The sequence below is a fragment of the Paraphaeosphaeria sporulosa genome, assembly GCF_001642045.1.
Source record: "Paraphaeosphaeria sporulosa strain AP3s5-JAC2a unplaced genomic scaffold CC84scaffold_3, whole genome shotgun sequence".
Classification (NCBI taxonomy): domain Eukaryota; kingdom Fungi; phylum Ascomycota; class Dothideomycetes; order Pleosporales; family Didymosphaeriaceae; genus Paraphaeosphaeria; species Paraphaeosphaeria sporulosa.
In genome coordinates this window covers 3,096,903-3,108,346 of record NW_017253362.1, presented here as the reverse complement: position 1 = coordinate 3,108,346, position 11,444 = coordinate 3,096,903, and the positions used below count along the sequence as shown (strand labels likewise).

Genomic DNA, 11,444 nt, shown 5'->3' with positions numbered 1-11,444 from the left:
GTAAGCCACGGAAGGACTAGTTTAACACGACGAAATTGGGAAAATAAGCATAACAGCGATATCTTGATAATGCGGGATCCATCGATATTACGAAAAGCCCCCATTTACCACACCGATACCCGATGCAAGAGCAAAGGCCGCCTTGGATCGGAACATGCCCATTGTCACCATCTTCTTCTGAAGAGAACAACGCGCCGTCAACATCGACAGCTGAGTGCGAACCCGTAGGCGCCATACTCAAAGTCGAGTTCTACTCTGCCAACACCGACCTCAACATGCTCACAAACGTCGGATGCAACTTCAGCAACTCCTCAATCGGCGGCTTCATCGGCTCGCCCGCCTTCCTCCGCAACTGCTCCGCCGCCCTGGCTCTCCGTTTCTGCTCTGCGGCGATAGGATCCGCCATGTCTTCGTCGTCAATCTCGCTCTCGTCGTCGTCATCTGCATCGTCGTCGAGTTCGAGATCCTGGAGATCGAGCTGCGAGCAGTCAGTATCCTTTACCATTCTGCCGCAGAGAGAGGAAACTTACCTCATTAAGCCCAAAGTCCGATGTCTTGAACCCACCCATACCGCTAAGAATGTTATCATTCTCTTCACCACCTCCACTAGCCATCTTCTGCCTCGTCTTGTCCTGGTGCCACTTCTTCCTCGCCGTCTGCCACCTGATCAGATTATTGATCTCCTTGATCGCCTTGACCTTGTCGATGGTTCCCGAGTCCATGCCGCCCTGGAAAAGCGCATTCATATCGAGCTTGCCGCCGCCTCTGGGTCCGTGCCTAAGGAACTCGAGGATACCTTCTAGCCAGCCCATGAGCTGCTCAAAGAGCCCGTTGTCGTGAAGGTGCACCTCGTGGACAAACTTGTAGAAGTTGTCTTCATGACGGGCACACAGATCGATGAACATTTGCACGGTTTGATTGGGATCTGCAGAGATATCCTGGCGCTGGCAAGCTTCGATGGTGCGGATGGTGTCGTCAACGAACATGGCGAAGTCGGTGATGCTGTTGTAGACGTTGGCGGATTTATAGACACGGACGAGGGGCTCGTAGAAGATGGTGAAGAGGTCGCGGAAAAGCTGGAGTGTTGTGGGTTCTTCGATGAGCTCAAGCATCATCTGCTTGTCTCGTTGTCGAAGGCAAAGCTTCAGATACTGCTTCAAGTGGGCAAATAGCTCTGCGCCTTGCCGTAGATCTTTGTCAAGTTGTATTGAACCTTTCGTTTTCTCGACGGTCTTCGAGCTGTATGAGCTTGACTTCCTGCTCAGTCGGGCACGTCCTGTGTTTTCTACTGCGCTGTTCCAGGCCACATACGCGTTGAAAATCTTCTCAACTTGTTCCGGCTTAAGTTCGGGCGTGAGCAGTTCCGACCGAAGAACGGTGACGACGATATCCACGTTGTCCTTCACAGCTTCTTCTCGTAATATGTCCTGCACATCTTCGTCGGCTTCTACGAAAGCCTTGAGCTTCGCACACAAGACTTCGTCCTTGATCTTAGTCGAACCGAGAGCGTCTATTGACTTTTGTACAGACTTGACACCATCGTTGATGGCTAAGCCAAACATCCGCTGTAGCAAAGACCGAGCGCCGAAAGGTTGTGCAAGGAAGAGATCTAGAACTCCAGCCATAACAGCCGCAGGATTCGCGTACTTGATAACCTGTTTGAGTACGCTATAGGGAACTAGGGAGTGGATCCGCTTTGCTTGTGCAAAAAGCTCCGGCGAATTGTCTTCCGCGAGGAACAGGTGATAGATGGTGGCTGCGACTTCAATTCGCAACCATTCGGCGAATTTTTGAAACTCCGGTTTGAGGTCCGCAATCTTGTTCTTGACCTTGATCTCCTGGAAAAGGTGCGAAAGACCATTGCTCTCCACGATCTCGCGGCGGAACTTCTCCATGTGGATGTCGAGCTCAGCTGCTCGCTGCCGCGCGACCTCGTAGAACTGCCTCTGCTCTTCGATACGTTTCTCATCCATTATCTTCCGCTTCTCAATGTCCTCCATCTCCTCCTCGTTTATTTCAACGGGATCACGGGTGAGAAATTCGGCCATTGCGCTGGACTGTGCAATAACCTCGTTAGACAGGAAATTTCTGAGGAAGGCGCGAAGAGAGACACGCTGCTCTTCCCGATAAAGCACGCGTGGTGGGTGAAAAGCCAGATTTTCGCCGGAAGCTCTTGGTGAGTGGGTTTTAGGCGTCCCTAATGAGGTATTTGAACTGTTTCGTTTGTGATTTCCGTACAACCAGCCTCGAAGGCCGCCGCCGGCGCCACCACCATTATTATCATACGGCTCTGGTTCTGGTCCTTGTGTGGATATGGAGGATACTGAGCTGGCATCATCATCGGCTGATGTAAGAACAGAGTCTTTTTTGTTTTTCCGGGGTAGTGGAGGGAGCACTTTTCCAGGAAGCTCTAATCGTATTCTTTTGTGTAATTTTACAAAGTCCGCAAACCGTCGGCCGATATAGAAATCGTGGGAGCCGGATTGTTTCACTCTGATAATGTACTCCTGGTAAACTGTCAGCCCGTCGTCATCCACGCATTACCATGGCAATAGAGATGCACCTACAGCATGGGTGTGGTACCGGACGTGCTTCTTGACAGATGTCGTCCGCACGCCGGCAACGTTAATATCCCAACCATTTATAAAGTGTCCGTCAGGCGCATTCAGCTTCAGGCCGTTCTCATTCGCGCCTCGGTCGACGATTTCCATCTCTGAAAAGCGTATCCTCTCCTCGTAGCCAGACGCGGTAGGTATGCCGGAGACCATCATAAGCTCCACCAGCTTCTCTGCCTTCAAAGCGAGCTTTCTGCGCTTAGTCTCTTCCAACCGATCCTCGGATGAGGATATATTCTTGTTTGCAAATGATTCGAGGAACTAATTCGCATCCAAATGTCAGTCCTAGTCACGACCATGGCATCGCACCACAACGTACTATTTGCAGTTTGTCTTGCCAGAACTCCTTCTCCTTAGCCTTGTCCAGGAAAGGGAAGTTGCGAACATGGTGTACGAAAATGTAGCGAAGAACGGGCAGCTCGGAGTCCTCTGGCGCAACTTCCCCCGCATCCGATCGGAAGGGCGCGCCGAAGCGCTGGAGGGCGGTGGGAGAGGAAAGCTCGGAGATTTCGAATTGGGTCTGCTGTGATATGAGTTCGCGCTTGAGGTCTGTCTGCGCATTAGTTGTGTTGACATGCATTGAGTTGTGTGCGCGCTGCTTACAGTGCTCTTGCTTGCCCGTCAGGATAGATCCCTCTGGCGGCACCGACATCATGGAGAGCTTGGAGTAGGTCGTGTCATTCCGCGCGGGTGCGCCAGGCCGCGACGGCTCCGGCTCCGGCTCTCCAAAATCGGGGACAGAGGGCGTGTTGTCTGCTGGGGGCAGGGCCATGGTCGTAGGTTCAACGGTTCCGTTGAGCTGGAGTGAAGGCACGTCGCCGGACGCCATGATATAACTAACGGTCTACAAGCAAGCACTAGAGAAACGTTTGTGAGACAAGTCGAGACCAGGCGGTCGTAGCCGTCGTGGCTAGTGAAGATATTGAAGCCGGCTCCGGCAGCTCTTGGATCACTGAGTGGGCGAAGTTCGACGCGTGGTAATGACGATAGTGGGGCTGTTGTGGCTGAAGCTGCGAGCCAAGTTGGACTTGCATCGAGTCAAAACCCACAAGAGGCCCGATGGTGCTGCGCGACGCGGGACTTGTTGTTGGGCATGCACGCCGTGGGCGCTGAGCAGAAGCGTGTCAGCGCAGACGCGCGCGTTGAGCCTGCTGGTTGCGTCACAGGGACATGGCGCAGCATACAAAGCGCTGATTGCCTGCGTCGACAACGTGCCGCCATTTAATATCAAGGAACGCACGGCAGAGTCGTCCTTGGCTTCACTAGCCGTCCCCAGATTCACCGCCCAAGAGTGGCTGAAGAGAAAGCCACATCGCCCTTGGCAACTCGCTGCGTCGCTTGCGCGTGTGCTTCCGGGATAGCTTCGTTTGTGCCTGCCCACGATGAATGACGAGGTGACACCCAGTGGGCGTCTCGCACTACGTGACCCAACTTCCGAGGTTCGCATCTCTTCACGTCACGCGTCTCCGCACAGCGTGAGCGTCAATCTTGCATGTGGTCTATAAATTTCATTATTTAGCTAGACGCTGGAGCCAAACATGCCAGCTGCGCACGGCGAGACAAACAGGCTTGTCTTGCTCACACTGTGACGCCAGCTTCCGGCAAACCACCGAGCGTACCCACATAAACGGACCTATGGGAGAGAGAGGACCGTAAAGAAACATGATCTGGTATGACACTGTCCACATGCTCCGTAACGCCCGTGATCCATACTATACACCCGCTTTAAATGTGTTCCCGCGAAAATTCCATACACTTATTATGACAATTTGGACTCCGTATGGTCGTTACGAAACCTTAGTAGTTAAGCTCGCCCGTGCCGCCCGAGCCGACGGCATCAAGGTCGTCGTAGCTCTTGAGGGATCGTCCCTGAGTCGACTGCATAGGGCCTGGTCCACCTTCACCAAAGCGAGGGCCCCCACGCCCATTGCGAGGCGGCGGCGTCAAGCGGCCGTTGTTGCGGTTACGCCCGTCGCGGTTCTGCCGGTCATAGGGACCCGATCGGTTGTTGAACCGATGTCCCCCACGTCGCATAGGGCCTGCCTGGTGTCCGTCCGCGGAAAAGTTTGCATCCCAGTTACCCATGGCGGGGTTAAAGAGTCCTTGGAAATTGGCTCCTGGATTCGCTAAGTTGATGTTCATGTTAGCCAAGTTGAATCCGCGTGGTGTTCCAGTGGCGGCGACGTGATTACCCATTGGAAAGTGTCCGTTGCTATTCGCGTCACTCCGTGAAGGCGCGATGTGCGCAGGATCCATAACGTAGATATTGACCAGTTGGAGCTACACGATGATTAGCTGCGTCGTTTCGAGGTCGTCAGTGCACGAAAGATAACTTACATCCGTGTGCAATTTCTCAAGCCATTCGGGGTGCCTCTTCTCAATGTGCTTGCGCCAGAAGTTCTGTCCCTTAAACAACTTCGTGCACTCTGGAACCTTGCAACGCCACTTCGACTCGTCTTCTTGCTTGACGTACTTGGCCAGCTCATCCTCTACAGCCTCCTCAAGCGGCTTTCCACCTAGCTTTCGAATGTCGATGTTCTCCGGCTCGAGAAGCTGTAGCAATTTCTCTTCGTACGTCTTCACCCAGTTGAAGGCGCGCTGTAGCTGCTGCTGCGTCTTGCCGCTCAGCTTGGGCGTCTGCCTAACTTCGACGGGACTGCCATCGCCCTCCACGTCTCCTGCAGATTCTTGCTTCTTGTAGGGGAAAGGCTGTCCGTTGGCTGTAGCCCTTGCAGTAGCTTTAGCAGCCGTTGTCAGACTTGCACGGGGTCGACGAAGATGACCGCCAGCGCATTTTCGGATCAACTCGTGAACAGAGTCGCTCTCAAACACGCAGAAGAAGCAGAAGTTGTACACGCGACGGAGGTACTCGATGAGAAGATCGAGCTTCTTCTTCTTGGCTAGAAGATCTTCATCGTCGACCTCATCATCGACGGCACCTTCTTCCTCATCATCCATCGTCTCATCCTCGCCTTCTTCGAGATCCTCCGGATCTCGTTCTTTCTTAACGGCAGTTGGAGCATTTGCGGGGGGCTGTAGCCAGCCTTTGGAGCGCAAGTCTTCCACGCGTTGCTCTATTTTAGCAACACCGTTGACTTCGCCGAACTCATCTTCATGTCCTTCCCTCATTTCACCATCGAGCTTGTTCACCAATCGCTCAGCGAGCTCTAGATCACGCTCGATCCTCTCAGGTGCTGAGAACAAGTCCCAAAGCGCCTTCTTGCGAGGCGCAGCAGGCGGCTCATGAACTCCTACATGGCAAGTGAAATTTCCGCGTTGATCATCAATGACTGTCTTGCCGTTGAGGGCTTCGAGGGCCTTTTGTGCAGTACCAAGGGGCGACTGGGAGACGTTTGGTTTGTCATCAACCGCACCGTCCTCGCCTTCTTCTTCTACGCGACCATCACCACGGTCATCAATGATCATAGGCTGTTCGTCACTGGGATGGAGGATAACCCAACCGATGCGATGGCACTTCTTGAGCGGGTTGGGGTCGCTCATGCTTAGCCATTTGAAACCGCCAGCACCTTCACCCAGGTGTTCTTTACAAAAATCCTCAACTTTGTCCCGGTTGACAGTAGGCGCAATGGTTTTGATGAGCAGAGTGGGTTGCAGAGCAGCTTCGTCGCGTAACTCTCCGCCCTTACAAGGCAAAAGGTCACCTACACCGAGAACTTCGTTGGCTGCCGTAGTTTCTCCCTCTTCTTTTTCAACAAGACCGCCGGCACCGTTGGACTCGTTCTTGTAGATACCTTCGAGCGTGAACTCGTCAAAGTACCCATCATCGATTTGGCGCGCCCAGTCATGATAGATAGCATGTCGATAGCCTCGCAATTTCTCGCGAAATGCTTGTCGGTACTCGGAGTTGTAGCGCTCCTTGAACCACTCTTCACCTTTGTGCTTATCCACAAATGTCTTGGCCATCTGCACTTGCAGCTTCTCCTTATACTCGTCATATGCCGCCTGTATCAGCTCACGCTCTTTCCCGCGCTCCTCTCGAGCTTCACGTTCGCCCTTGAGCCCTGGCTTCCTTCCACCGTTCTTGGCACGCTCTTTTTCTTCTTTGATGATCTGTTCTACACGCCACCACTCTGCGAAGAAGTTGAATCCGACCTGATATTCAAGCGTCATTGGGTTAGGCATCGGATTGCTTGAGAAAGTTGGGGTAAAGTTGTCCTGGCCGGGGACATATCTATCGATACCAGCCTGAACAGGCGGTGGAGATGATCGGCGGCGGCCACCTTCCCGAGGGCGATAGTCGTAATCGCGGTTACGATCCGGCTGATAACGATCGATGTTCTGGGGCGACCGTGAACGTCCTCGGCTCTGCCGATTGCGACGATCCCCGGAGCCTTCTAACGAGTTAGCAACCCTAACGCCATGCAGACTCCAATGTTGCGCATAATTAAAAGTAAGAGCTTTTACCGGCTAAAACCCGGACGCATTGAAAAGAGATAGAAACGTACCAGGAGATCGGCGTCGGTACGAGTCCGTCTCTTGCGAGCTGTATTGCAAAGTCAGCGCCACCATCTACAATTATGTGCGCAGTGAGCTCACGTGTAAGAGTCCATCTTCGCAGGTTGGTCGCGCTACCTGCAGCTTTGTGTGCGGAAGCGGAGAGGGCAAACTTGGATTGTCGCAAGCTGCGGCTATCAACGACGATGGAACGAGTGAAGTGAGCTGGTCATGGAAGTGACAGCGGAAGCGATTGCTGTAGACTAGGCAACAGCTCGCCGGGCGAACAAAGGTGGCAGAAGCCGGTACGCAATCGCGGGTCTCGGACTGTTTGCCATGACGGCCTCGTGTTAGAGTAGAACCACAAGCAGTAAACAAGAGACGAGAGACGCGGCGAAGAGGAAGGTGAGGCAATGCAGAGCTAAACAAGAAGTGCGCAGCGACTGATGCAATGGATGCAGACGCGCAGCGCTGTACAAAGAGAGGTGAGGAGAGGTGGAGCTGAGCGGACACGCAGGCGCCGCCGACAAAGGTCAGGGAGCTATGAAAATAGCTGTACAAGCGTGGTGTGGGACTGACAAGGGGGATGCGAACCAGAAGAGCTGCACTCACGATGTGCTGGAGGTCCCGGTGCGAAAGAATACCGAGTGTTGGGAGAGCTGGACCAAAGCGCGCAGCTGTCGACGTGAGGAGAAGCGCACCGGGGTTTCGGCTAGCCTGGAAGGGGCTAGCAGGGTTCCGTTCGGAGGCAGGCACGAACGCCGCGAAACAGGAAAGAGCAGGCGCACGTGAGGTGCCGAGGCATCATTGGTCGCGAATCATCTGTGCCTGGTCGTGGAACACGCCATCGCCGTGGGACTATAAAGAACAACTTTTATCGAGAGCAATTGCTAAACACGGCGCACACCATGACTACCTACATACCTTCGTTGACGCTTCCGAACTTCATGTTCGACAATCCTGCTGTGGCTATTCTGCTCCCTGTTCTTGCTGGCACCGCCGTCGGGTTTTCTACTAGACGTGAGTTTCCCTCTAGTCAATGGTCTCTTTTCCCAAAAAGGGTGATCACATCCCTTTGAAATCGGGGTATAGCTATGCATCTATTGTTGTGATACTTAGCACCATCTCTGTAAGAACACGCATGCTAATCATTCCCGTAGCAACCGAAACTCAGAAACTCTATCTAGCCCTCAAGCAGCCTCCGTTCAACCCTCCTGGTTATGTCTTCGGTCCAGTGTGGACTGCGCTCTATGCGACGATGGGTTATGTAGCCCATCGGGCTTGGACCGCAGGGACAACTTCCATCAATTCTGCTACTGTTAGCCTCGCCAAACAAGGTGGTAAGTAAGCTCCTATATATGGCAACGGGTGGCAAACAAAACAATCTCAACTTTGAAGATTGTGCGTGCTAGATCCACGGTTTCAGTCCATCAATCGTTACTGACACTGACACTTGAAGCTACCCTCTACACTATTCAGCTTGGTCTTAACCTTGTCTGGATGCCTCTCTTTTTCAAGTTCCACCGACCCATTGCTGCGACAGTTGACATACTTGCATTGGGAGCCACAGTCAGCTACCTGGCATATACCTGGGGTCAGGTCGACGAAACATCCGGATGGTTGCTTGCGCCCTATCTAGGCTGGTTGAGCTTCGCGACCTACCTTTGCGTCGGAGCAGGCTATCTCAATAACTGGGACTTCACGTCAGCATCCAAAAAGCAGAACTAAGAATTCTATATTACGGTTGGATACAGCACAAGAAAACATCTCCGTAGAATGATCGGAAATTAAATCGGTAACAGTATTACATACATGTTCATTATACCTGAGAAGCGTATCCTCGGACTTATGTCATACTACAGCATCTGTACGCGAGCCGTGATTCAGAACGTTCTGGATTTCCACGCGGCCAAATCCGAATCCAGCACGTATGGGCCTTAGACTATGTGCCTAGCAGGGACGTTGATGACAAGTGCGTCGTACGAAAGGTACACGTACATTGCAATGTGCTCACGTTTCTGGACTACCACCCGAGCGAGTACGTATGTACATGAATGCACAGTCTCGCGATCCACGGCCAGTGCCCAATATCTTTTGCAAAAACATCCGCGTTTACAGAATGACAGCCATGATTGTGCGCAAATTGCTGCGGGGTTTGGGTGACTGGACACGAAATGGTTGGCAGCGACAATGCAGGTCATCTTCCTAAGCCGCTTCCTGCCCCTCCTTCTCCACAATATCCCTGTATCACAACTGTCCGCTTCCAGACTAACACAGCAGCCCGTCTTCATTTGTATCACCACGTGGTGCGAAATAGCGCTACTACTTTCGACCCACCTGCACAATCCAAATCACCCCACGCGTTCTCTCCTCCATGTTTGATTCTTTTGCTCGCTGCATCTGAAGATTCTCTTATTCAGCTTGAACATATTTCCGCTGTCGTCACTAGACGGTGAGAACTAACACCAAACGACGAACATGGGCGACGCCGTCCATCCTGGGGCTCTTGAGGCAATCAACATTCCTAGTGCCCCTCCTCAACAGTTATCCCCTCATCTAACCTTGCAACCACCGCTCTCCCGCCGCGGCTCCGGGCCGGGCCTCATTCTTGTTGTGGATCATTATGCAAGACTAGAAGTCAGTGAAAAATCCCTCGATCCACCGCCGTTGCAAAAATGGGCCGAAGAGGGTTTCGCGGTGGTGCAAATAAAAGTACCTGGGAAGGCAGAAGATGGAGGCGAGTTTGGCTTGGAACGTGGACTACAAGCATTGAGGGACTGCAAACAGTGCATATGGGGAGACGGTGTCGGCCTGATATGTGCGTTTGAATCTCCTAATCGTTTTGTGCGTTTGGGGTGATTAAGAGGTGGATGGAATCGGGACTGACGAATGACCATGGCAAGGCTGACTCTTTGACAGCATACGTTACGCGAATACCCTTCTACGTTGAGGAAGCTGCTTGCCACTCGCCACACATCAAAGCCCTCATATCGTACGGTGGTCGGAAGTTCACATCCATTTCGTCGTCCACAAATGCAAACTCCACCTTACCACCCCAGCTTGTTCATATCTCTGGCGCTGAGACGACCCGGCGAGAGTCAATTTCCATAGTGCAAAATGCCGACATCTCATCTTCCACGACACCTGAAGGTCCTGTAAAGACATTTCGCTATGTCAACGCAAGGCAAGAATCGAAGTGGGTGCTCCCCGCCGACGAGGACTACCACAGTATATCGGCCGGTATAGCACACACACGTAGCCTCGCATTCGTTAAGCCCCTGCTCAACGGGCCCTACTTTGATCTCGAAGCCATATGGGATGAGCACTGCCGGCATGAGTTTGGTGAGCGCGACGTTGCGCGCACAATGGCTACGATGGTAGCTCAGCCTTATGTCAACCATATCCCAACATTGACCGGAGGTATCGGGCAGGAGCGCTTGACAGCTTTCTATAGCAACCATTTCGTACACGCCAACCCGGACGATACGGAGCTTGAGATGGTCAGCCGTACCGTTGGAATTGACCGTGTTGTCGATGAGTTCGTCTTCAAACTCACTCACGATCGTCAGGTGGACTGGCTGCTTCCAGGCATCCCGCCCACAGGGAAATATTTGAAGATTCCATTCACGGGTATCATCGGTATGCGAGGTGATCGATTGTGTCATGAACATATCCATTGGGACCAGGGTACAGCTATGCGGCAGGCAGGCCTGCTCCCAGAATGGACGAAATTTCCATACCCTATCGACGGGAAAGAGGCACCAGCTGGAAAGAGATTTGAAGTGAACTTACCGACCACTGGGGTGGATACAGCAAGAAAGTTGGTGGATGAAGGAGCTTTAGAGAGCAACAGTCTGATGGACGCAAAATGGAGGGAGGTAGACGATGTGTAATGCAGTAATGCATGGATCTCAACCCAATTCTTGGAGCCGATGTACTTACCGGAGGCTAATGACTTTTCTATCTCTAGCTGTGGAAGCAGCGTGTGTTTGCTGTATTTCGAAGGTGGTAGTACCATCACCTAGAATGCCTTTGCACATCAAGTTACAGCGTCGATGGAAGGGTCGGTTGAAGACTGCTGAGATTACACATTGCGCAAGAAAAGATTCTACATCGCAACGCCAAAAGTGTGCACCCAAAATATGTGCAGCATGGTCGTGAATTACGCCCGGGCAAGATTGCCTTCCAAGGGTTTTCCTTGGTCGTGATGGTACCTCAGTGGAGGCAAGCGTGGGAGACCTCCGAGCGCTGGAGAACTCGACGAGGAAATCCACAACAACCGCGTGCTCAAGATATTACGCTGACACGATCATGGTAGCTTAGAGCAAAGCCCATCTACGGCTCGAATTTTGATGTCTCCACGACAAGCTCGCA

At 52.7% G+C, this 11,444-nt stretch overlaps 4 protein-coding genes across 4 annotated transcripts; 2 read left to right on the top strand and 2 right to left on the bottom strand.

Moving 5' to 3' along the window:
- Nucleotides 1–361: 361 nt before the first annotated feature.
- On the bottom strand, nt 362–3,548 carry CC84DRAFT_600033 (uncharacterized protein). The gene is made up of 4 exons (XM_018186836.1): nt 3,219–3,548; nt 2,935–3,164; nt 2,568–2,876; nt 362–2,507 (listed from the first exon to the last, which is right to left on the bottom strand). Exons 1-4 carry the CDS (start codon nt 3,442–3,444, stop codon nt 489–491), a joined length of 2,784 nt encoding a protein of 927 aa, XP_018039378.1. The 5' UTR covers nt 3,445–3,548; the 3' UTR covers nt 362–488.
- Nucleotides 3,549–4,266: 718 nt separating this feature from the next.
- CC84DRAFT_600020 (uncharacterized protein) lies at nt 4,267–7,295 on the bottom strand. Its single transcript, XM_018186835.1, has 4 exons — nt 7,173–7,295; nt 7,082–7,119; nt 4,953–6,967; nt 4,267–4,895 (listed from the first exon to the last, which is right to left on the bottom strand). Exons 1-4 carry the CDS (start codon nt 7,184–7,186, stop codon nt 4,413–4,415), a joined length of 2,550 nt encoding a protein of 849 aa, XP_018039377.1. The 5' UTR covers nt 7,187–7,295; the 3' UTR covers nt 4,267–4,412.
- Nucleotides 7,296–7,978: 683 nt separating this feature from the next.
- On the top strand, nt 7,979–9,232 carry CC84DRAFT_1204202 (TspO/MBR-related protein; the record flags this gene model as incomplete). Its single annotated transcript, XM_018181888.1, has 3 exons — nt 7,979–8,090; nt 8,231–8,410; nt 8,530–9,232. 3 exons carry the CDS (start codon nt 7,979–7,981, stop codon nt 8,796–8,798), a joined length of 561 nt encoding a protein of 186 aa, XP_018039376.1. The 3' UTR covers nt 8,799–9,232.
- Nucleotides 9,233–9,435: 203 nt separating this feature from the next.
- On the top strand, nt 9,436–11,158 carry CC84DRAFT_1115907 (NTF2-like protein). The gene is made up of 2 exons (XM_018175441.1): nt 9,436–9,888; nt 9,990–11,158. Exons 1-2 carry the CDS (start codon nt 9,549–9,551, stop codon nt 10,961–10,963), a joined length of 1,314 nt encoding a protein of 437 aa, XP_018039375.1. The 5' UTR covers nt 9,436–9,548; the 3' UTR covers nt 10,964–11,158.
- The last annotated feature ends 286 nt before the right edge of the window (nt 11,159–11,444 follow it).